Source organism: Schistocerca gregaria, chromosome 11 (genome assembly GCF_023897955.1).
Source record: "Schistocerca gregaria isolate iqSchGreg1 chromosome 11, iqSchGreg1.2, whole genome shotgun sequence".
Taxonomy (NCBI): Eukaryota; Metazoa; Arthropoda; class Insecta; order Orthoptera; family Acrididae; genus Schistocerca; species Schistocerca gregaria.
Window position 1 is genome coordinate 79,337,712 of NC_064930.1, and position 27,379 is coordinate 79,365,090.

Here is a 27,379-nt window from a genome sequence, read left to right on the forward strand (position 1 = left end):
TAAATGTAAATTAATGCAGATGAATAGGAAAAAGAATCCCGTAATCTTTGAATACTCCATTAGTAGTGTAGCGCTTGACACAGTCACGTCGATTAAATATTTGGGCGTAACATTGCAGAGCGATATCAAGTGGGACAAGCGTGTAATGGCAGTTGTGGGGAAGGCGGTTAGTCGTCTTCGGTTCATTGGTAGAATTTTGGGAAGATGTGGTTCACCTGGAAAGAAGGCCGCTTATAAAACACTAATACGACCTATTCTTGAGTACTGCTCGAGCGATTGGGATCCCTGTCAGGTCGGACTGAGGGAGGACATCGAAGCAATTCAGGGGCGGGCTGCTAGATTTGTTACTGGTAGGTTTGATCATCAAGCGAGTGTTACGGAAATGCTTCAGGAACTCGGGTAGGAGTCTCTAGAGGAAAGGAGGCGTGAATCGCTACTTAGGAAATTTAGAGAACCAGCATTTGAGGCTGACTGCAGTACAATTTTACTGCCACCAACTTACATTTCGCAGAAAGACCACAAAGATAAGATAAGAGAGATTAGGGCCCGTACAGGGGCATAGAGGCAGTCATTTTTCCCTCGTTCTGTTTGGGAGTGGAACAGGAAGAGAAGATGCTAACTGTGGTACGACGTACCCTCCGCCACACACCGTATGGATTGCGGAGTATGGATGTAGACGTAGATAATGATGAAGACGACACAACACCACCCAGTCATCTCGACGCAAGGAAAGTCCCTGGCCTCGCCGAGAATGGAACACGGGACCCCGCGCGCAAGACCACGAGCTGCGAATCCTCTGAGGTACTACCACAGCCTAAAGCTCCGAATAAACGATCAAACAGTCTCTCGAAGCTTTACGAGTTTTGTCAAATGGTCGACAGTGTGTGCCTCGGTTTGATGTTTTTGTCAGAGACCGTTTTTGAGACAACTTTTGATCGACAGCAGAATTAAAAAAAAAAAAAAAGGAACGGATTCTGAAGGAATTATTGGAATGGGACGGAAATCGGTAGATGTGATGTACATTGTAATGGGACACCCCTAACATTACCTTTTTTATATATAAAAAATCGATATATACAAGGTGGTCCATTGATAGTGACCGCGCCAAATATCCCACGAAATAAGCATCAAACGAAAAAACCAAAGAACGAAACTCGTCTACCTTGAAGGAGGAAACCAGATGGCGCTATGGTTGGCCCGTTAGATGCCGCTGCCATAGGTCAAACGGATGTCAACTGCGTTTCTTTAAATAGGAACCCCCATTTTTATTACATATTCGTGTAGTACGACCACTTTTTTCGTTTTATGACAGGTGGCGCTGTAATAGTTACAAACGTATAAGTACGCGGTATCAAGTAACATTCCGCAGGGGAGACGGTATTTGCTTCGTGATACATTACTCGTGTTAAAATGGACCGTTCACCAATTGCGGAAAAAGTTGATAATGTGTTGATGTTTGGCTATTGTGATCAAAATGCACAACGGGCGTGTGCTATGTATGCTGCTCGGTGTCCTGGACGACATCATCCAAGTGTCCGGACCGTTCGCCGAATAGTTACGTTATTTAAGGAAACAGGAAGTGTCCAGCGACATGTGAAACGTCAACCATGACCTGCAACAAATGAATATGACCAAGTAGGCGTTTTAGCTGCTGTCGCGGCTAATCCACACATCAGTAGCAGACAAATTCCACGAGAATCGGGAATCTCAAAAACGTCGGTGTTGAGAATGCTACATCAACATCGATTTGCACCTGTGCCATATTTCTGTGCACCAGGAATTGCATGGCGACGACTTTGAACGTCGTGTACAGTTCTCCCACAGGGCACAAGAGAAATTACGGGACTATGACAGATTTTTTGTACGGGTTCTGTTTAGCGACGAAGCGTCATTCACCAACAGATGTAACGTAAACCGGGCATAATATGCACTATTGGGCAACGGAAAATCCACTGTGGCTGCGACAAGTGGAGCATCACCGACCTTGGCGGGTTAATGTATGGTGCGGCATTATGGGAGGAAGGATAATTGGCCCCCACTTTATCGATGGCAATCTAAATGGTGCAATGTATGCTGATTCCCCACGTAAAGTTCTACCGATGTTACTACATTATGTTTCACTGCAAGACAATAGTGATGTACTTCCAACATGATGGATATCCGGCTCATAGCTCGCGTGCGGTTGAAGCGATATGGAATAGCATATTTCATAACAGGTGGATTGGTCGTCGAAGCACCATACCGTGGCCCGCACGTTCACCGGATCTGACGTCCCCGGATTTCTTTCTGTGGGGAAAATTGAAGGATATTTGCTACAGTGATCCACCGACGACGCCTGACAACATGCGTCAGCGCATTGTCAATGCATGTGCGAACATTACAGAAGGCGAACTACTCGCTGTTGAGAGGAATGTCGGTACACGTATTGCCAAATGCTTTTAGGTTGACGGACATCATTTTGAGCATTTATTGTATTAATGTCGTGTTTACAGGTAATCACGCTGTAACAGCATTCGTTTTCAGAAATGATAAGTTCACAAAGGTATACGTATCACATTGGAACAACCGAAATAAAATGTTCAAACGTACCTACGTTCTGTATTTTTGATTAAAAACGCTTACTTATTACCAACTGTTCGTCTAAAATTGTGAGCCATATGTTTGTGACTATTACAGCGCCATCTATCTATCTATCTATCACAAAGCGAAAAAAGTGGTCCAACTAAAACATTCATATTTCTTTACGTACTACACGAATATGTAATAAAAAGTTGGGGTTCTTATTTTTAAAAACGCAGTTGATATCCGTTTGACCTATGGCAGCGCCATCTAGCGGGTCAGCCATAGCGCCATCTGGTTTCCCCCTTCAAGTTGGAGTTTCGCTCTGTGTAGTTTTTTCGTTTGACGCTTATTTCGTGAGATATTTGACCTGGTCACGACCAATGGACCACCCTGTATATATACTAACGATTCTTGTATAGGTGAACATTCTCGGCTGTTTCCCTGATTCTGTATACGATGTATTAAATTTCAGACTAAAATACATAAAAAGAAATTACGAGGGTAAGTCAATATTTATCCGCAATTCTGTTATTGTTTATTTTGGTAGTACTGTCGTTTTACGTTTATGACGCATGCTTTGTTTATTTGTTGTTACATCTTTGCAATTTTCAAGCTGCTAGGTTAGTTTCTTTATCGCTGCCGTGTTGTTAATCATGGCTGCTGCGCTGTCTGTCTGTGCCGAAGAAGAGCCAACGTTCAGTGATCCGCTTTTGTGGTCTGAAGGCGTATCAGGGGCCGAAATTCATCGAAGACATTCGGCACAGTACGGGAACAGTGTTTTGCCACTACGGAGTGTCTACGAATGGATTGACAAATTCCGAAACAGTCGCACGAGCGTTACGCACGACAGACGATTAACTATTCACGAAGTGGCACATCGTCTGCAAATTGGTCACGAAATTAGCCCTAACAGACTTGGGTTTCATGAAGTTTGTGCAAGATAGGTCTCAAAACAACTCACACAGTAGCGTAAGCAAACGCGCTTGGACGTCTGCAAAAACACATTTGGGTCGCTGTGGTAACGAAGGGGAAAACTTCTTAGGCAGGATCATTACTGGTGACGATACATGGATCCATCATTACGAGCCGGAGAGTAAACGGCAGAGTAAGGAATGGAAACATCCAAATTCGCTGTGCAAGAAAAAGTTCAGGACCCAACCGTCCGCAAGAAAACTGATGCTTAGGGTTTTTCGGGACGCACAAGGTCCAGTACTGGAACATTATAGGGAAAGGGGCATAACAATAAAAAGTGTACGTTACAGTGAGATGCTTACTGCCAGGGTAAAGTCTGCAATTCTAAGCAAACGCCGAGTATTTGTGTCAGAATGTGTTGCGTTGTTGCACGACATTGCCCACTCTGCTGAAACGCTCCAGAAACTCAAATTTGAAGTACTGGATTACCCTCCATACACTGCCGATCTTGCCGCTTCTGACTATCACTTGTCTGGTCCACTCAAACAGGCATTAAGAGGCCGTCGACTCGCCTCGGACGAAGCAGTGAAAGAAGCGGCGCATTCCTGGCTTGCAGCTCAACCGAGAACCTTCTCTTATGAGGGCATCAGGAAGCTTCTACAACGAAGGACCTAGTGCGCTAAAGCGCATGGAGAGACTATGTCGAAAAATGATGCTCTTCGCAGTTTCCTGTTTGATTACAATAAAATTTTATAACTACTTTGCGGTTTATAATTGACTTACCCTCGTAATTTGTTACACTCTGTATCTGCAGTCAAAATTATCCATCTTTAAAAAATTTTTGAAATTACTAAATTTCTGGTAAACTTAAAATTCGTATTATTAATTGCGCGATCTGACAATAATTGTACAGTTTATTTCTGAACTCATTTACAAAATAATGACAGATTTTAGCGAAGATTTCTGTTTTGTCAAGAGAGTATGCATACTCTCTTGCTTTGTAAACTCTTTGGAATACTGTGAGTACCGCAGAATGTTAATAGTAGTTGACATGTCTCTGATGGAGACATGTGTGTTTTTGATTGTGTGACTAATAAAGCAATTTGTAGTTTGATAGAAGTGGAAATGGTAAAAACGGTGTGATATTTAATAACGTGACAAAGAATAAAATTCAAGAAATATACAAGCACATCTTCATCCGTTATTTCGTCATCAGGAACCCACAACGGTAAATCAAAATTTCTGCCACAAGAATGTACCCCTAGACGCAACAACTGGTGGCAACAACAAAGAAGAGAAAATGAAGATACGTAAAAAATGTTTTTATTTTTACCTTATACCTCTCAAAACTTTTGAAACTAATGAAGACACTAAGAGAAATTTAATAGTGATGTTTGGGAGGGTAAGATTACACAACACGCACAGACAAACAAATCACTATAGTTTCAGAAAAAAATTTACGATTTACGCTTTGCTACTTCGGCGGCAAAATGATGATGGCGACGTAGAAAGGATATAAATGTAGACTGGCAGTGGTAAGAAAAGGGTTTCTGAAGGAGAGAAATTTGTTAGCGTCGAGTAAACATTTAACTCAGTACAACGAAAAACCAGCCAAAGTTCCAAATTTCACTTTTTTTATTCACTAGATGGCTAGTTTTGGGCAGGAACCCATTTTCATATCATCGTAACGTCGTCAGAAATAGTATTTCCGAAAATGCAGGTCGTGTCAAAAATGTGTACTGATGACCACAACAATAACAACAACAGCATTGAAGAGAAAGAGCTTCACTAACTGGTCAAGTCAATAACGTGTTGCGTATCTCTGGCCTTTATGCAAGTAGATACTCGGCACGGCTTTGTGTTGGACACGGATTTTGCATTTTCGGAAATACCATTTTTTACCATCTCTGTCGGTCCATTATGGCCAGGGGACATCAGCTGGTATAGACTTCCAAATTCAATAAACTTTATCAATAGCCGTACACTTTGAGATATTTTATTTCGAACGCAACCCGTTTCGGCAACTCATTTTGCTATCTTCAGGCCCCATACCCTTTTTCGAACCAACGAGTTTATCGTATAGCGCCATAAAACAGGATGTCCTGAATCGCAATCTATAAACACAAAGCAGTGAAGCTTATAATAAAGGTTCAAGATGAACATCGAGTCCATACATGGTCAAGAACTTGGACTTTATGTTCATTTTTAACAGTAAATGTAAAATCTGTAATACATTTATGTTGCTTTAGTGTGTAGTAGGTACCTTCTGATACAAAAAAGCCAAATGACATAATGAATGGATAAAGTTACACCACAACGTAAAAAAGTTACACCACAATGTAAAAAAAGTTACACCACCACAATGTAAAAAAAGTTACACCACCACAATGTAAAACAAGTTACACCACCATAATGTAAAAAAAGTTACACCACCACAATGTAAAAAAAGTTACACCACCACAATGTAAAAAAAGTTACACCACCATAATGTAAAAAAAGTTACACCACCACAATGTAAAAAAATTTACACCACAACAATGTAAAAATTTACACCACAACAATGTAAAAATTTACACCACAACAATGTAAAAATTTACACCACAACATAAAAAAGTTACACCACAACATAAAAAAGTTACACCACAACGTAAAAAAGTTACACCACAACGTAAAAAAGTTACACCACAACGTAAAAAGTTACATCACAATGTAAAAAGTTACATCACAATGTAAAAAGTTACATCACAATGTAAAAAGTTACATCACAATGTAAAAAGTTACATCACAATGTAAAAAGTTACATCACAATGTAAAAAGTTACATCACAATGTAAAAAGTTACAATGTAAAACGAGAATCTTCTGTTAAACTTTACCAATATCATATTATTGTATATGAATTGCACCAACATGCGTCGATAAGGCCACGGAAAATGAATCTCATTGATATTGTCAAGAGCTCAACAGCAGAGAAGTATTTTTTGAGAAAAAGTCATGATCAACATTGGCGGAGATCGTATCCATGTATTACGTGATGGTGAGCAGCGGTTTAAATCCATCAACGAAGTTCTTAATCGCGAGTTGCAAGTGGTCGTTCAAATGTTACCGTCTCCCTTAGCAAGATGTTTATAAATTTCAAGTTATTCTAACGAATCTGATTTAAAGCCTCCTATTTGTGTATGTAAAACTATGGCTTCTTCTAATTCCCTTTGAGAATGATCTGAAATAAGTAAGTGTTCAGAAAATGAGTTATGCACATTTTCCCCCTTTCTTACACAACACGTGGTCCTTATATCTGGCTTTAGTAACTCTAACCGTCTGCCCTATGTAATAGCTAGGCCCATCTTTACAGACGATTTTGTAGACGCCCCAATTAGTGAAAGGATCTTCTTCGGTTTTTAATGTATGTATTAAATTTTTCTTCAGACTATTGTTCGTAGAGAAAGTAGCTTTACAACATATTTTCTAGTATGAAGACGGCTAATCTTGTAGGACACATTACCTAGAAATAGTATCTGAATAAACTTGCTATTTCCCTGTTCATTATTCTTCAGTTTATCAAGTAGTGTTGAAAATTTTTTTATTTGTCTTTTTGTTGCTAAGTATTTGGTCGACTACGTCTTGTTTCTAACCATTCTTTCTGAAAATCGTATGGGAAAGTTGTGGTGTTGAAACACGATTTAATGATGAATGGAAAAACGCAACCGTATGAGTCTGAGGGTGGGAAGAGTGTGATGGAATAATATTATCAGAGTACGCTGTCTTACGATGAGTATCGAAAGTGACGCTGCCATTCTGTACGACTAATTTCAGATCAAGGAAATTTGGGTCACCGTTCTCGTTTTGAATTTCCCTTGTGAATTTAATTTTCTCGTGGAATCCACTGAAGGTGTAAAATAACAAATCTACTTCTTGGTCAGTTCCATCAAATGCAAAAATTAGGTCGTCTACATACCGCGCATAAAATGATATTTTACTCACTAATTCTGACTTGGTTTTGAAAAAAGCCTTCTTCAAGGGAGCCCATGAAAACGTCAGCGAGGATTCCAGCTAAGAAACTACCCATCGCAAGGCCAAAGAATTGAACATACAATTTACCGTTAAAAGCTAAAAACTGTACTGGAGCACCACCTTTAACAAACTCATCAGTTCGATAATTTGCCTTTCAATTAACTTTTTATGCAGTAATAATTTCTTCTCAACGATTTCAATCGGCATGTTCGTGTACAGGCTTGTAATATCAGAGGATAACTATCCAGTATCACTGGGTTTCATTATTCGTGACCTTACCAACATGTTCCCACAGTTCATATATCAAGAAAAGGGTACTGGTACAGTCTAACATATGATACTCTTTTTATGTTGTGATGCAACATTTTTTGTTGTAACAACTTTATCCATTCATTATATCCTTCACCTTTTCGGTAAAAGAAGTATACTTTGTTAACCGTTATCTTCTGCACACTAAAGCTATGCACAGTATCACAGTGGTGCATAAATGTATTACGGATTTTGTATTTAATGTAAATCTCAAACTGCAGCATCTGTTAGCGGCCCTCTACAAGAAATTCTCATATTGCTTTAATGTAAAATTATGCTTCATAACTCCAGAAAGCTGCAGTGCTTACGCGCATGTATATATCGCCCACTGCTTTCCCATTTTTCTTATCGCTTAAGCTTCCGTAGTGTTAAGCAAAAGTTTTTTCCTATAGTGAAGTTGTTTTAGCTCCTATTTGCTCTTCTTTCCGCACTGAATTCGTAACAGTGATCTTTTGAAAACACAAATCTGCCTTCTGCACGCTGAATTTATGTCCAATACTATTGTCAGCAAATGTATTAATGATTTTATAGGGAATGTACAGCTGTAAATTTTTATATTTTTAATACCCTTGTGGATTTTTCATACTTTATTATAAAATGCTGTTCTTCATCACAACCAAGGTGCGGTTTTTATGCGCATGTATTTAACGCCCTCTGTAGCCCAAGTTTTCCTGGCCTCCTGAGTCTGTATATTTGTAGCAGTTGGCCTTACGTCCCTGACATAAGGTACATGTAACTTACGCAAATATTTTATCTTGTGGCGCCCACTGCATCATGTGGTGCAATAAGTGAGTACATTTACTTCATAAATATCATCATCATCATCATTTAAGACTGATTATGCCTTTCAGCGTTCAGTCTGGAGCATAGCCCCCTTATAAAATTCCTCCACGATCCTCTATTCAGTGCTAACATTAGTGCCTCTTCTGATGTTAAACCTATTACTTCAAAATCATTCTTAACCGAATCCAGGTACCTTCTCCTTGGTCTGCCCCGACTCCTCCTACACTCTACTGCTGAACCCATGAGTCTCTTAGGTAACCTTGCTTCTCCCATATGCGTAACATGACCCCACCATCTAAACCTGTTCGCCCTGACTGCTACATCTGTAGAGTTCATTCCCAGTTTTTCTTTGATTTCCTCATTGTCGACACCCTCCTGCCATTGTTCCCATCTACTAGTACCTGCAATCGTCCTAGCTACTTTCATATCCGTAACCTCAACCTTGTTGATAAGGTAACCTGAATCCACCCAGCTTTCGCTCCCATACAACAAAGTTGGTCGAAAGATTGAACGGTGCACAGATAACTTAGTCTTGGTACTGACTTCCTTCTTGCAGAAGAGAGTAGATCGTAGCTGAGAGCTCACTGCATTAGATTTGCTACACCTCGCTTCCAGTTCTTTCACTATGTTGCCATCCTGTGAGAAAATGCATCCTAAGTACTTGAAACCGTCCACCTGTTCTAACTTTGTTCCTCCTATTTGGCACTCAATCCGTTTATATTTCTTTCCCACTGACATTACTTTCGTTTTGGAGATGCTAATCTTCATACCATAGTCCTTACATTTCTGATCTAGCTCTGAAATATTACTTTGCAAACTTTCAATCGAATCTGCCATCACAACTAAGTCATCCACATATGTAAGACTGCTTATTTTGTGTTCACATATCTTAATCTCACCCAGCCAGTCTATTGTTTTCAACATATGATCCATAAATAATATGAACAACAGTGGAGACAGGTTGCAGCCTTGTCTTACCCCTGAAACTACTCTGAACCATGAACTCAATTTAGCGTCAACTCTTAACTGCTGCCTGACTATCCATGTAAAGTCCTTTAATTGCTTGCAAAAGTTTTCCTCCTATTCCATAATCTCGTAGAACAGACAATAACCCCCTCCTAGGAATCCAGTCATATGCCTTTTCTAGATGTATAAAACATACATACAATTCCCTGTTCCACTCGTAACACTTCTCCATTATTTGCCGTAAGCTAAAGATCTGGTCGTGACAACCTCTAAGAGGGCTAAACCCACACTGATTTTCATCCAATTGGTCCTCAACTAATACTCGCTCTTTCATTTCAACAATACCTGAGAAGATTTTACCCACAACGCTGATTAAAGAGATGCCTCTGTAGTTGTTACAATCTTTTCTGTTTCCATGTTTAAAGATTGGTGTGATTACTGCTTTTGTCCAGTCTGATGGAACCTGCCCCGACTCCCAGGCCATTTCAATTAACCTGTGTAGCCATTTAAGACCCGACGTTTCACTGTATTTGATGAGTTCCGACTTAATTTCATCCACCCCAGCTGCTTTATTGCACTGCAATCAATTGACCATTTTCTCCACTTCCTCAAATGTGATCCTATTTCCATCATCATTCCTATCCCATTCTACCGCGAAATCTGAAACATTACTGATCGTATTTTCACCTACATTGAGCAACTCTTCAAAATATTCCCTCCATCTGCCCAAGGCAGCCACAGGTTCACCAGCAGTTTTCCTGACCTGTCCAAAATACTTGTCATTTCCTTCTTACCTCCCTTTCGAAGAGTGCTAATTACACTCCAGAATGGTTTTCCAGCAACTTGACCCATAGTCTCCAACCTGTTTCCACAGTCTTCCCAAGATTTCTTCTTGGATGCTGCAATTATCTGTTTGGCTTTTTTTCTTTCTTCAACATAACTTTCTCTGTCTACCTGAGTTCTAGTATGTTGCCATTTTTGATAGGCCTTCTTTTTCCTTTTACAGGCTGCCTTGACTGTGTCATTCCACCAAGCTGTTTGCTTCATCCTACTTTCACACACTACTGTTCCCAGACATTCTTTAGCCACTTGTAGTACTGTGTCCCTCTACCTTATCCATTACTTTTCCAATGACTACAACTGACTACATTCTACTAACTGGTACCTTTCTGAGATCGCTGTTATGTACTTGTGCCTGATTTCCTTATCCTGAAGTTTCTCCACTCTTATCCTCCTACATATGGACCTGACCTCCTGCACTTTCGGGTTCACAATCCCAATTTCACTGCAGATTAAATAGTGATCAGTGTCATCAAAGAATACCCTGAATACACGTGTGTCCCTCACAGCCTTCCTGAATTCCTGATCTGTTATTATATAGGCAATGACTGATCTGGTTCCCCTGCCTTCCCAAGTATACCGGAGAATGTTCTTGTTTAAAAAAGGAGTTGGTGTTCACTAAGCCCATACTGGCACAGAAATCCAAGAGTTGTTTCCCATTCCTCCTGGCCTCCATATCCTCTCCAAATTTACCCATAACCATTTCATACCCTTCTATTCGATTTCCAATCCTGGCATTAAAATCCCCCATGAGCAGAACACTGTCCTTGTCCTTTACTCTAACAACTACATCACTGAGTGCCTCATAAAAACTATCCATCTTATCTTGATCTGTCCCTTCACAATGCGAATATACTGACACAATCCTAGTTTTCTTGCTAGACACTGCCAAATCTATCCACATTAGTCGTTCGTTTACATACCTTACTGCAACTACGCTGGGTTCCATTTCTTTCCTGGTGTAAAGCCCTACACCCCATTGTGCTATTCCTGCTTCGACTCCTGACAGGTGGACCTTGTATTCTCCCACTTCCTCTTCTTTCTCACCCCTTATCCGAATGTCACTAACAGCTAAAACGTCCAGCCCCATCTTACTTGCAGTCTCTGCCAGCTCTACCTTCTTCCCAGAGTAGCCCCCATTGATATTAATAGCTCCCCATCTCATTACCATTTGTTTGCCAAGTCGTATCATAGAGTCTCTGGTTTGTCAGTTAGAGGTGGGGCTCCGTCACCTCCAAAGGTCCGAGGCATTTCAAAAATATTTCTCCTAATATTTTATTACGGCTATAAAAATTATTTTGTAACTGGTGTACATATTTTTAGGGTCAATACGTCTGAAGTAGGTATTTTTACAAATATCGAAACCATGGTCAAGGGACATTAAACCTTTATTTGTAACTGGTTGGCTGATTTTTCAGTCTATTTTAAATACACAGTTGCTGTTTCGCAGGCATGTTAAGTTTTCTACAGAGGAGCATCAAGAGTAGCACATTTTGAAAAAAAACCTACACGTTTCTCTGGTTGCCATGTCAAAATTTGCTTCTTTTGCCAAAACACGGTGGAGTTTTCACAGTCTCCCCTCATTACACCCTACAGAGACGCGAGACAATTTCATGAAGTTAGCGCTTATCTATTACGCTTCTGTACCTTGCTACTCCCGCCCATGAACCATGGACATTGCCGTTGGTGGGGAGGCTTGCGTGCCTCAGCGGTACAGATGGCCGTACCGTAGGTGCAACCACAACGGAGGGCTATCTGTTGAGAGGCCAGACAAACGTGTGGTTCCTGAAGAGGGGCAGCAGCCTTTTCAATAGTTGCAGGAGCAACAGTCTGGATGATTGACTGATCTGGTCTTGTAACACTAAACAAAACGGCCTTGCTGTGCTGGTACTGCGAACGGCTGAAAGCCATTGGGAAACTACGGCCGTAATTTTTCCCGAGAACATGCAGCTTTACTGTATGATTAAATGATGATGGCGTCCTCTTGGATAAAATATTCCGGAGGTAAAATAGTCCCCCATTCGGATCTCCGGGCGGGGACTACTCAGGAGGATGTCGTTATCAGGAGAAAGAAAACTGGCGTTCTACTGGTCGGAGCGTGGAATGTCAGATCCCTTAATCGGGCAGGTAGTTTAGAAAATTTAAAAAGGGAAATGGATAAGTTAAAGTTAGATATAGTGGGAATTAGTGAAGTTCGGTGGCAGGAGGAACAAGCCTTCTTGTCAGGTGACTACAGGGTTATAAATACAAAATCAAATAGGGGTAATGCAGGAGTAGGAAAATATGAATGCGGGTAAGCTACTACAAACAGCATAGTGAATGCATTATTGTGGCAAAGATAGATACGAAGCCCACACCTACTACAGTAGTACAAGTTTATATGCCAACTAGCTCTGCAGATGACGAAGAAATTGATGAAATGTATGATCAAACCAAAGAAATTATTCAGATAGTGAATTTAATAGTCATGGGTGACTGGAATTCGACAGTAGGAAAAGGAAGAGAAGGACACGTTGTAGGTGGATATGGATTGCAGCTAAGAAATGAAACAGGAAGCCACCTGGTATAATTTTGTACAGAGCACAACTTAATCACAGCTAACACTTGGTTTAAGAATCATGAAAGAAGGTTGTATACATGGAAGAACCCTGGAGATACTACAAGGTATCATAGATTATATAATAGTAAGACAGATTTAGGAACCAGGTTTTAAATTGTAAGAGATTTCCAGGGGCAGATGTGGACCCTGACGACAATCTATTGGTTATGACCTGTAGATTAAAACTGAAGAAACTGCAAAAAGGTGGGAATTTAAGGAGATGGGACCAGGATAAACTAAAAGAACCAGAGGTTGTACAGAGTTTCAGGGAGAGCATAAGGGAGCAATTGACAGGAATGGGGGAAAGAAATACAGTAGAAGAAGAATGGGTAGCTCTGATTGATGAAGTAGTGAAGGCAGCAGAGGATCAACTAGGTAAAAAGACGAGGGCTAGTAGAAATCCTTGGGTAACAGAAGAAATATTGAATTTAATTGACGAAAGGAGAAAATATAAAAATGCAATAAATGATGCAGGCAAAAACGAATACAAACGTCTCAATAATGAGATCGACAGGAAGTGCAAAATGGCTAAGCAGGGATGGCTAGAGGACAAATGTAAGGATGTATAGGGTTATCTCACTAGGGGTAAGATAGATACTGCCTACACGAAAATTAAATAGGCCTTTGGATATAAGAGAACCACTTGTATGAACGTCAAGAGCTCAGATGGAAACCCTGTTTTAAGCAAAGAAGGGAAAGCAGAAAGATGGAAGGAGTATATAGAGGGTCTAGACAAGGGCGATGTACTTGAGGACAATATTACGGAAATGGAAGAGAATGTAGATGAAGATGAAATGAGAGATACGATACTGCGTGAAGAGTTTGACAGGGCACTGAAAGACCTGAGTCGAAACAAGGCCCCCGGAATAGACAAGATTCCATTGGAACTACTGACGGCCTTGGGAGAGCCAGTCCTGACAAAACTCTACCATCTGGTGAGCAAGATGTATGAAACAGGCGAAATACCGTCAGACTTCAAGAAGAATATAATAATTCCAGTCCCAACGAAAACAGGTGTTGACAGATGTGAAAATTACCAAACAATCAGTTTACCAAACAATCAGTTTAATAAGCCACAGCTGCAAAATACTAAAACGAATTCTTTACAGACGAATGGAAAAACTAGTAGAAGCCGACCTCGGGGAAGATCAGTTTGGATTCCGTAGAAACACTGGAACACGTGAGGCAATACTGACCTTACGACTTATCTTAGAAGAAAGATTAAGGAAAGGCAAACCTACGTTTCTAGCATTTGTAGACTTGGAGAAAGCTTTTGACAATGTTGACTGGAATACTTTCTTTCAAATTCTGAAGGTGGCAAGGGTAAAATACAGGGAGCGAAAGGCTATTTACAATTTGTACAGAAACCAGATGGCAGTTATAAGAGCCGAGGGACATGAAAGGGAAGCAGTGGTTGGGAAGGGAGTAAGACAAGGTTGTAGCCTCTACCCAAAGTTATTCAATCTGTATATTGAGAAAGCAGTAAAGAAAACAAAAGAAAAATTCGGAGTAGGTATTAAAATCCGTAGAGAAGAAATAAAAACTTTGAGGTTCGCCGATGACATTGTAATTCTGTCAGAGACAGCAAAGGACTTGGAAGAGCAGTTGAATGGAATGGACAGTGTCTTGAGAGGAGTATATAAGATGAAAATCAACAACAGCAAAACGAGGATAATGGAATGTAGTCGAATTAAGTCGGGTGATGCTGAGGGAATTAGACTAGGAAATGAGACACTTAAAGTAGTAAAGGATTTTTGCTACTTGGGGAGCAAAATAACTGATGATGGTCGAAGTAGAGAGGATATAAAATGTAGAATGGCAATGGCAAGGAAAGCGTTTCTGAAGAAAAGAAATTTGTTAATATCGAGTATAGATTTAAGTGCCAGGAAGTCTTTTCTGAAAGTGTGTGTATGGAGTGTAGCCATGTATGGAAGTGAAACATGGACGACAAATAGTTTGGACAAGAAGAGAATAGAAGCTTTCGAAATGTGGTGCTACAGAAGAATGCTGAAAATTAGATGGGTAGATCACATAACTAATGAGGAAGTATTGAATAGGATTGGGGAGAAGAGAAGTTTGTGGCACAACTTGACTAGAAGAAGGGATCGGTTGGTAGGACATGTTCTGAGGCATCAAGGGCTCATCAGTATAGTATTGGAGGGCAGCGTGGAGGGTAAAAATCGCAGAGGGAGACCAAGAGGTGAATACACTAAGCAGATTCAGAAGGATGTAGGCTGCAGTAGGTACTGGGAGATGAAGAAGCTTGCACAGGATAGAGTAGCATGGAGAGCTGCATCAAACCAGTCTCAGGACTGAAGACCACAACAACAACAACAACCTTGCTACTGAGAGTTGTTTGGAGGACTTGAAATTTACAAGCGAAGCTTCACCTCCAACTATTATATTCGAGTAAGTAACGTATAAACACACACGAGTATCTATGTATATTTTTATTCATAATTTTGCAGTAATAATTTTTTTTTCTTAAAAGATTGTCCTTCGTGGTTGTAGTGTACCGGTTGAGTTGTAGCCCGCGTAGCATATGGTGGCCGATCCACAGTGACCAATTTTCGACCGAACCGCTGGGCGGCCGGAGGCGCACACCCTGCAATCTTTACAGAAACTACTCGATAAAAAAAAATTCATTTTTTCTCTACTTGTAGCTCTAAATGTCAGGTTCTTGATGCCGTGCCAATCATTTCGTTAATGGACAACTGCGATATTTACGTGGAACTAAGACGCTGCGCGAAAACCGGTCTCGGTGGCCAAGCGGTTCTAGGCGCTTCAGTCCGGTCGCAGGTTCGAATTCTTCCCCGGGCATGGATGTGTGTGATGTCCTTAGGTTAGTTAGATTTAAGTAGTTCTAAGTTCTAGGGGACTGATGACCTCAGGTGTTAAGTCCCATAGTGCTCAGAGCCATTTGAACCATTTTTGAACTGCGCGAAATTTTAAAAAAGTTTGTAATGAAAAATAGAGGTCGCTATGATTTTGCGTCTGTTACATATTACATAATATGTTGCTGCGTAGGAAAACTAACTAACATATTGAATTTGTCTTTAGACTGTGGTGGAGGTCCTCTGTCACCAATCTCGAGAAAATTGATCTGACGTATCGCATTCATTTGCAATCGCGCCACGCCAGCGATAAAGTCAGAGTAAAATATCAACATTACTCATATTTCATAAACGATTTGAGATACCGAGATAAGATTTTGGAAAATAATATCATCCAGAGAGGAGAGTATTTTGCTGCATGCTTATTATGCAAAACTTCATTACCTACCGTGTTATTGTATAAATTAGACATTTTCGATGAAGGAATGCAATTTTCAGTCAATAGCTAGAGAAACGAAAATGCTATGAGTTTTGCAACAAAGTAAGTGAAGACATTACACGTTTATTTTATCCTGAGAACGTGCTTATTGACAACCTACTGACCTTACTTTTCGTCAGCTCCTCACTTAATAAAGTTAATAAACAGCTTTTTCAGAACACTCTTGCAGTTATGTCTGCACAACTTGTCAGTGAGGTAAGACGGTGTAAATTCCACAGTGTTTTGGCAAAAGTAGCAAATTTTGACATGGCAACCAGAGAAACGTGTTGGTTTTTCTCAAAATTCATCACTCTTGATGCCTCTCTATAAAATCTTAAACATGCCTGCGAAACAGCAACACTGTATTCAAACTAGACTGAAAAATCAGCTAACCAGTTGCAAATAAAGTTTTATCATCCCTTGACGACGGTTTCGGTATTTGTCAAAATGCCGTCTTCAGACGTATTGAACCTAAAAATGTCTACACCAGTTACAAAATAATTTTTATTACCATAATAAAATGTTAAGAGAAATATTTATGAAATAAATGTACTCACGTATTACATCACATGATGCAATGGGAGCCACAAGATAAAATATTTGCCTAAGTTACATGTACCTTATGTCAGAGAATTAAGGCCAACTACTGCAAATATACAGACTCAGGAGACCACGAAAACTTGGGCTACAGAGGGCGCTAAACCCATGCGCATAAGAAGCGCACCTTGGTTGTGTTTAACAGAAGCATTTTATAATAAAGTAAGTATGAAAATTCTTCTACAGGGGTATTAAAAGTATAAAAATTTACAGGTGTACGTTCCGTATAAAATTATTAATACATATGCTGACAGATTAGTACTGTGCATAAATTCAGCGTACAGTAGGTAGAGTTCTGTTTACAAAAGGTCACTGTTACAAATGCAATGGGGAAAGAAGGGCAAATGTGAGCTACAACCACCTCACTATAGGAAAAATCTTCCGCTTAACGGTACGGAAGCTTAAGCGATAAGAAAAATGGGAAAGCAGTGTAATTCACGAAAATATGCAAATATTTAAAGAAAAAAGTTCATACAAACAATGGTCCGCTTATGTTTAGCTACGAAGTTATGGCCAGTAAGAGATTTTACCTGAAATTTAGCAACTCTGCTAACATGAAGCCATCGCCAAATTATGTGAGGCCGAAGTAAAGCACAATTTCCAGTTATTTTGTTGTTACTGATCTGGTGAAGCTAATAAAACATGTCCAAGATACGTATCTGCAGTAGTTTTCCAGAACATCCAGAGAAGCAATGAAGTAATTCCGTAAGATTTTTAATTTATTGACTACTTGGCTCAATTTGTTTCTTAAATTCCAGACAATAGCACAAAGCTTTCAACAGAAGGTGTAGAGAATTTAATTTTGGCGAAATGATGGTAATAACGTTAAGTGAAACTGTATGAGTATGTTAGATAATCTGCTTTTATTAATACAAAAGCAAACCTGAGTTCATGTTAAAGCGGAAAAACAGAGCTCAGTGTTGAAGTTGGACAGTGTACTAACAATTTCACAGCATATTCACAGTAAATGGTTCAATGCATTTAGTCGCGTGTGTATGAACAGATGATGTTGCTCGTTTCAGAAGACTAAATAAATTTACTTGTACAATAATCTTTGCTTCTCTGGATGTTCTGAAAAACTACTGCAGATACACACCTGGGACATGTTTTATTAGGCTCACCAGACCAGTAACAACAAAATAAATGGAAATCGTGCTTTACTTGGACCTCGTGTAGTTTTGCGATGGCTTCATACAGCGAAGTTACTGAATTTCGAGCAAAATCTTTTATTAGTCGCCGGCCGAGATGGCCGAGCGGTTCTAGGCGCAACAGTCTGGAACCGCGCGACCGCTACGGTCGCGAGTTCGAATCCTGCCTCGGGCATGAATGTATGTGATCTCCTTAGTTTAGTTAGGTTTAAGTAGTTCTAAGGGGACTGATGACCTCAGAAGTTAACTCCCATAGTGCTCAGAGCCATTTGAACCATCTTTTTATTAGTCTTAACTCAAAAATTTGCAGACCTATATTTATATGCCCCCCCATGAATCATGGACCTTGCCGTTGGTGGGGAGGCTTGCGTGCCTCAGCGATACAGATGGCCGTACCGTAGGTGCAACCACAACGGAGGGGTATCTGTTGAGAGGCCAGACAAACGTGTGGTTCCTGAAGAGGGGCAGCAGCCTTTTCAGTAGTTGCAGGGGCAACAGTCTGGATGATTGACTGATCTGGCCTTGCAACATTAACCAAAACGGCCTTGCTGTGCTGGTACTGCGAACGGCTGAAAGCAAGGGGAAACTACAGCCGTAATTTTTCCCGAGGACATGCAGCTTTACTGTATGATTAAATGATGATGGCATCCTCTTGGGTAAAATATTCCGGAGGTAAAATAGTCCCCCATTCGGATCTCCGGGCGGGGACTACTCAGGAGGATGTCGTTATCAGGAGAAAGAAAACTGGCGTTCTACGGATCGGAGCGTGGAATGTCAGATCCCTTTATCGGGCAGGTAGGTTAGAAAATTTAAAAAGGGAAATGGATAGGTTAAAGTTAGATATAGTGGGAATTAGTGAGGTTCGGTGGCAGGAGGAACAAGACTTCTGGTCAGGTGACTACAGGGTTATAAACACAAAATCAAATAGGGGTAATGCAGGAGTAGGTTTAATAATGAATAGGAAAATAGGAATGCGGGTAAGCTACTACAAACAGCATAGTGAACGCATTATTGTGGCCAAGATAGATACGAAGCCCACACCTACTACAGTAGTACAAGTTTATATGCCAACTAGCTCTGCAGATGATGAAGAAATTGAAGAAATGTACGATGAAATAAAAGAAATTATTCAGATAGTGAAGGGAGACGAAAATTTAATAGTAATGGGTGACTGGAATTCGAGTGTAGGAAAAGGGAGAGAAGGAAACATAGTAGGTGAATATGGATTGGGGCTAAGAAATGAAAGAGGAAGCCGCCTAGTAGAATTTTGCACAGAGCACAACTTAATCATAGCTAACACTTGGTTTAAGAATCATGAAAGAAGGTTGTATATGTGGAAGAACCCTGGAGATACTAAAAGGTATCAGATAGATTATATAATGGTAAAACAGAGATTTAGGAACCAGGTTTTAAGTTGTAAGACATTTCCAGGGGCAGATGTGGACTCTGACCACAATCTATTGGTTATGACCTGTAGATTAAAACTGAAGAAACTGCAAAAATGTGGGAAATTAAGGAGATGGGACCTGGATAAACTGAAAGAACCAGAGGTTGTACAGAGTTTCAGAGAGAGCATAAGGGAACAACTGACAGGAATAGGGGAAAGAAATACAGTAGAAGAAGAATGGGTAGCTCTGAGGGATGTAGTAGTGAAGGCAGCAGAGGATAAAGTAGGTACAAAGACGAGGGCTGCTAAAAATCCTTGGGTAACAGAAGAAATATTGAATTTAATTGATGAAAGGAGAAAATATAAAAATTCAGTAAATGAAGCAGGCAAAAAGGAATACAAACGTCTCAAAAATGAGATCGACAGGAAGTGCAAAATGGCTAAACAGGGATGGCTAGAGGACAAATGTAAGGATGTAGAAGCTTATCTCACTAGGGGTAAGATAGATACTGCCCACAGGAAAATTAAAGAGACCTTTGGAGAGAAGACAACCACGTGTATGAATATCAAGAGCTCAGATGGCAGGCCAGTTCTAAGCAAAGAAGGGAAGGCAGAAAGGTGGAAGGAGTATATAGAAGGTTTATACAAGGGCGATGTACTTGAGGACAATATTATGGAAATAGAAGAGGATGTAGATGAAGACGAAATGGGAGATACGATACTGCGTGAAGAGTTTGACAGAGCACTGAAAGACCTGAGTCGAAACAAGGCCCCCGGAGTAGACAACATTCCATTAGAACTACTGACGGCCTTGGGAGAGCCAGTCATGACAAAACTCTACCAGCTGGTGAGCAAGATGTATGAGACAGACTTCAAGAAGAATATAATAATTCCAATCCCAAAGAAAGCAGGTGCTGACAGATGTGAAAATTACCGAACTATCAGTTTAATAAGCCACGGCTGCAAAATACTAACGCGAATTCTTTACAGACGAATGGAAAAACTGGTAGATGCAGACCTCGGGGATGATCAGTTTGGATTCCGTCGAAATGTTGGAACACGTGAGGCAATACTGACCTTACGACTTATCTTAGAAGAAAGATTAAGAAAAGGCAAACCTACGTTTCTAGCATTTGTAGACTTAGAGAAAGCTTTTGACAATGTTGACTGGAATACTCTTTTTCAAATTCTAAAGGTGGCAGGGGTAAAATACAGGGAGCGAAAGGCTATTTATAATTTGTACAGAAACCAGATGGCAGTAATAAGAGTCGAGGGGCATGAAAGGGAAGCAATGGTTGGGAAAGGAGTGAGACAGGGTTGTAGCCTCTCCCCGATGTTATTCAATCTGTATATTGAGCAAGCAGTAAAGGAAACAAAAGAAAAATTTGGAGTAGGTATTAAAATTCATGGAGACGAAGTAAAAACTTTGAGGTTCGCCGATGACATTGTAATTCTGTCAGAGACGGCAAAGGACTTGGAAGAGCAGTTGAACGGAATGGACAGTGTCTTGAGAGGAGTATATAAGATGAAAATCAACAACAGCAAAACGAGGATAATGGAATGTAGTCGAATTAAGTCGGGTGATGCTGAGGGAATTAGACTAGGAAATGAGACACTTAAAGTAGTAAAGGATTTTTGCTACTTGGGGAGCAAAATAACTGATGATGGTCGAAGTAGAGAGGATATAAAATGTAGAATGGCAATGGCAAGGAAAGCGTTTCTGAAGAAAAGAAATTTGTTAATATCGAGTATAGATTTAAGTGCCAGGAAGTCTTTTCTGAAAGTGTATGTATGGAGTGTAGCCATGTATGGAAGTGAAACATGGACGACAAATAGTTTGGACAAGAAGAGAATAGAAGCTTTCGAAATGTGGTGCTACAGAAGAATGCTGAAAATTAGATGGGTAGATCACATAACTAATGAGGAAGTATTGAATAGGATTGGGGAGAAGAGAAGTTTGTGGCACAACTTGACTAGAAGAAGGGATCGGTTGGTAGGACATGTTTTGAGGCATCAAGGGATCACAAATTTAGCATTGGAGGGCAGCGTGGAGGGTAAAAATCGTAGAGGGAGACCGAGAGATGAGTACACTAAGCAGATTCAGAAGGATGTAGGTTGCAGTAGGTACTGGGAGATGAAGCAACTTGCACAGGATAGAGTAGCATGGAGAGCTGCATCAAACCAGTCTCAGGACTGAAGACAACAACAACAACATATTTATATGAGCTTTCTTCTTTAGTTTTACTTCTAGAATATTTGCGTATCTTCGTGAGTCACCCTGAATACAAGCCTTTCAAAAAATGCGAAGCACCAAGAAGAGGAGAAGGATAGGAGATGAAATGTAATGGATTGAGAGGGAATGTGAGGTTATTTTAGTGACTACAAAATTGGGCAAATTTTACAAAGGTATCGCCAGGGGTAAAGTACAGCGAGCGAAAGGCTATTTACAATTTGTACAGAAACCAGATGGCAGTTATAAGAGTCGAGGGGCATGAAAGGGAAGCAGTGAGACAGGGTTGTAGCCTCTCGCCGATGTTATTCAATCTGTATATTGAGCAAGCAGTAAAGGAAACAAAAGAAATATTCGGAGTACGTATTAAAATTCATGGAGAAGAAGTAAAAACTTTGAGGTTCGCCGATGACATTGTAATTCTGTCAGAGAAAGCAAAGGACTTGGAAGAGCACTTGAACGGAATGGATAGTGTCTTGAAAGGAGGATATAAGATGAACATTAACAAAAGCAAAACGAGGATAATGGAATGTAGCCGAATAAAGTCGGGTGATGCTGAGGGAATTAGATTAGGAAGTGAGACACTTAAAGTAGTGAAGGAGTTTTGCTATTTAGGAAGTAAAATAACTGATGATGGTCGAAGTAGGGAGGATATAAAATGTAGACTGGCAATGGCAAGGAAAGCGTTTGTGGAGAAGAGAAATTTGTTAACATCGAGTGTAGATTTATGTATCAGGAAGTCGTTTCTGAAAGTATTTGTATGGAGTGTAGCCATGTATGGAAGTGAAACATGGATGATAAATAGTTTGGACAATAAGAGAATAGAAGCTTTCGAAATGTGGTGTTACAGAAGAATGCTGAAGATAAGGTGGATAGATCACGTAACTAACGAGGAGGTATTGAATAGCATTGGGGAGAATAGAAATTTGTGGCACAACTTGACTAGAAGAAGGGATCGGTTGGTAGGACATGTTTTGAGGCGTCAAGGGATCACAAATTTAGCACTGGAGGGCAGCGTGGAGGGTAAAAATCGTAGAGGGAGACCGAGAGATGAGTACACTAAGCAGATTCAGAAGGATGTAGGTTGCAGCAGGTACTGGGAGATGAAGAAGCTTGCACAGGACAGGGTAGCATGGAGAGCTGCATCAAACCAGTCTCAGGACTGAAGACCACAACAACAACAACAACTCGGCAGTATGACCCCACTTACCAGGACGATGTCGCACTGTCTCTAGCCCACACTGGAAGGCTGACAGTGAGCTGCCGTATCCTCTCCTGAGGGGGGGGGGGGGCTTTCCGACAACTGTTTTAACTGGTCCTTAGTATCCCGCATTCTGACACTGAGGCGGAGCTGACTGAGCTCCGAACACGCGTTCTATAGGGGGCAGGTCTGAGAATTCTCCTGGCCACGCGGGTACCACCTCGACATGAAGATACACTAGGTGATCAAAAGTATGCGGACACCCACCAAAAAATACGTGTTTCATATTAGGTGCATTATGCTGCCACCTACTGCCAGGTTCTCCATATCAGCGGCCTGAGTAGTCATTCGACATCGTGAGCAGAATGGAGTAATCTGCGGAACTCACGGACTTCGAACGTGGTCAGGTGATTGGGTATCATTTGTGTCATACGTCTGTGCGCGAGATTTCCACACTCCTAAACATCCCTAGGTCCACTGTTTCCGATGTGATAGTGAAGTGGAAACTTGAATGGACAAGTACAGCACAAAATCATATCGGCCGACTTCATCTGTTGACTGACAGAGGCTTCGGACTGACATTTGAAGAGTGTCGTAATGTGTAATAGGCAGGCATCTATCCAGACCGTCGCACAGGAATTCCAAACTGCATCAGGATCCACAGCAAGTACTTTGACACTCAGGCGGGATGTGAGAAAACTTTCATTTCATGGTCGAGCGGCTGCTCAAAAGCCACACACCACGCCGGTGAACGCCAAACGACGCCTCGCTCGGTGTAAGGAGCGTAAACATTGGACGATCAAACAGTGGAAAAACGCTGTGTGGAGTGACGAATCACCTCACATAAGGCGGCGATCCGATGGCAGGGTGTGGGTACGGCGAATGCCCGGCGAACGTCATCTGCCAGCGTGTGTAGTGCCGACAGTAAAACTCAGAGGCTGTGGTGTTATGCTGTGGTCGTGTTTTTCGTGGAGGGGGCTTGCACACGTTGTTTTCCGTAGCACTCTCACAGCAGCAAAAAGTTTTCAAATGTGTGGGAAATCTTATGGGACTTAACTGCTAAGGTCATCAGTCCCCAACCTTACACAGTACTTAACTTAAATTATCCTAAGGACAAACACACACACCCATGCCCGAGGGAGGACTCGAACCTGCGCCGGAATCAGTCGCACAGTCCATGACTGCAGCGCCTCAGACCGCTCGGCTCATGCCGCGCCGGCCCTCTCACAGCACAGGCCTGCATTGATGTTTTAAGCATCTTCTTGCTTCCCTCTGTTGAAGAGCAATTGGTGATTGCATCTTTCAACACGATCGAGCACCTGTTCATAATGCACGGCCTGTGGCGGAGTGGTTGCACGACAATAACATCCCTGTAATGGACTGGCCTGCACAGAGTCTCGACGTGAATCCTGTAGACCGCCTGTGGGATGTTTTGGAATGCCAACTTCATGCCAGTCCTCAGCAACCGACATCGATACCTCTCGTCAGGGCAGCACTCCGTGCAGAATGGGCTGTCATTCCCCAAGAAACCTTGCAGCACCTCACTGAACGTATGCCTGCGAGAGTTGAAGCGTTCATTAAGGCAAAGGGTGGGCCAACAACATATTGAATACCAGCATTACCTATGGAGGGCGCCATGAAATTTTAAGTCATTTTCAGCCAGGTGTCCGGATACTTTTGATCACACAGTGTAGCGTCAGCAAGGAATTTCGAACGTTTTTCTGTTTGCGAATGCGTATTTGCTGTGGTAATACGACACAGTCAAGAATGATGTCACGGGGAAGTGTTACCGCTGTCGACTATGGGAGTAAGAATGTGGTGGAGTGCTATTTATGATGGCGGACATCGGCTTCAAGTTTGTGACGTAATGCCAGCTCCCGTCTTTTCTTACCTCTACGATGGATAGCCTCTCTACATAGATATCTGTTGTGTACATAGTTCCACGTAGTCAGCGCGTACACAGTTTTCCAACAGAACGCGCCCCGCTAAGCACAACAGCGCAGGCGCAGCGCTCGTCCATGTCCGCACTACGAGATGGCGCTGCCTTAGAGACGGACCAAATTCTGCTTCCGCCGATCCGCGTATTAATATGTAACGCAGCCAATGAGATTGCTGCTAATGTAGAACCTATTCTCCTCGCAGATCACACTCGCACAGTGATACCTGAATGCGTGATGTATTATAACGACTGTACAGACCTCCGGTTACTCAGTCTGCATTTGTCTGTACCAGTCTTTAGTCAAGTTTAAGTCTGCACCTAAGGAGATTATCATATTCCTGTACATATCCGTGTAGATAAATGTATAGACACTTTTCTCAAGTATCAAAGATATGTGAGAGTAAGGTTAACATACCAAGACCAAAGGAACTTCAGATTGACAATTGTAAATAGCATCCAGAACCAAGATAAGTAATTTTTATGCCTGTTATTATTTTAATAAATGTGTGTGAAAATTAATCAAGTTCTGATTGAAGTTGGTCACCGTCAATCTGCTACTCTAAGCGTGCAAGTGGCATCTCTATCGTCTGACCTAACGGCAGAAGATAAACACGCCACGATAAGACACGAGACATATTGCTGACACTCGCCTACTTCGTTAGAGTGACAAGACAAATGATCTGATGGTGTGTGTACTGAAGGTCTTACAGTACGCACACCACAATTACATACCTGTCTGTACCCAAGACGAGGCCTTCGGTCTCTCCTCCACCGGCGTGGAGAGCCAGAGCAACACCAACACAAAGGCAGTGGCAGCGACGGTGGCGCCAAACCCTCCTGAGTCCGAGTCACCATCTGCAACAGAGGCCGGCCGTAGAATTTCTGCACATCTCTCTTTTACCTGGCGTTTACCCTCTCCAGTACGTATTTTCAGGATTTGGCGAATTTTATATTTTACTTCACAGTTGCCTAATACAAGGGTGATTTGAAAAGTTCCCAAAACAGAATAGAAAAAAGTACGTACAACACTGAAACTTTTTTTATTTTTCAATGTAGTCTTGCAAGACATTTCCTGGGGCAGATGTGGACTCTGACCACAATCTGTTGGTTATGAACTGTAGATTAAAACTGAAGAAACTGCAAAAAGGTGGGAATTTAAGGAGATGGGACCTGGATAAACTGAGAGAACCAGAGGTTGTACAGAGTTTCAGGGAGAGCACAAGGGAGCAATTGACAGGAATGGGAGAAAGAAGTACAGTAGAAGAAGAATGGGTAGCTATGAGGGATGAAGTAGAGAAGGCAGCAGAGGATCAAGTAGGCTAAAAGACGAGGGCTAGTAGAAATCCTTGGATAACAGAAGAAATATTGAACTTAATTGATGAAAGGAGGAAATATAAGAATGCAGTAAATGAAGCAGGCAAAAAGGAATACAGACGTCTCAAAAATAAGATTGACAGGAAGTGCAAAATGGCTAAGCAGGGATGGCTAGAGGACAAATGTAAGGATGTAGACTTGTAGAGGGTTATCTCACTAGGGGTAAGAAACATACTGTCTACAGGAACATTAAAGAGACCTTTGGAGAAAAGAGAACAACTTGTGTGAATATCAAGAGCTCAGTGGAAACCCAGTTCTAAGCAAAGAAGGGAAAGCAGAAACGTGGAACGAGTATGTAGACGGTCTATACAAGGGCGATGTACTTGAGGTCAATATTATGGAAATGGAAGAGGATGTAGATGAAGATGAAATGGGAGATACGATACTATGTGAAGAGTTTGACAGAGTACTGAAAGACCTGAGGCGAAACAAGGCCTCGGGAGTAGAGAAGATTCCAATAGAACCACTGATTGCCTTGGGAGAGACAGTCCTGACAAAAGTCTACCATCTGGTGAGCAAGATGTATGAGACAGGTGAAATACCCTAAGACTTCAAGAAGAATATAATAATTCCAATCCCAAAGAAAGCAGGTGTTGACAGATTTGAAAATTACCAAACTATCAGTTTAATAAGTCACAGCTGCAAAATACTAACGCGAATTCTTTACAGACGAATGGAAAAACTGGTAGAAAACGACCTCGGGGAAGATCAGTTTGGATTCTGTAGAAACACTGGAACACGTGAGGCAATACTGACCTTACGACTTATCTTAGAAGAAGGATTAAGGAAAAGCAAACCTACGTTTCTAGCATTTGTAGACATAGAGAAAGCTTTTGACAATGTTGACTGGAATACTCTCTTTCAAATTCTAAAGGTGGCAAGGGTAAAATACAGGGAGCGAAAGGCTATTTACAATTTGTACAGAAACCAGATGGCAGTCATAAGAGTCGAGGGACATGAAAGGGAAGCAGTGGTTCGGCAAGGAGTGAGACAGGGTTGTAGCCTCTCCCCGATGTTATTCAATCTGTATATTGAGCAAGCAGTATAGGAAACAAAAGAAATATTCGGCGTAGGTATTAAAATCCGTGGAGAAGAAATAAAAACTTTGAGGTTCGCCGATGACATTGTAATTCTAACAGATAGAAAAGGACTTGGAAGAGCAGTTGAACGGAATGGATAGTGTCTTGAAAGGAGGATATAAGATGAACATC

General features: G+C 41.2%; 1 protein-coding gene across 1 annotated transcript in view; it reads right to left on the bottom strand.

Annotated features, from left to right (window-relative positions):
- Positions 1-27,379, bottom strand: part of LOC126295145 (speckle-type POZ protein-like) — a 98,450-nt gene that overhangs the window by 32,600 nt on the left and 38,471 nt on the right. The window contains exon 2 of the mRNA XM_049987431.1: positions 25,527-25,649. Within this exon, the coding sequence (XP_049843388.1) occupies positions 25,527-25,649 (123 nt within the window). The remainder of the gene's footprint in view (positions 1-25,526; positions 25,650-27,379) is intronic.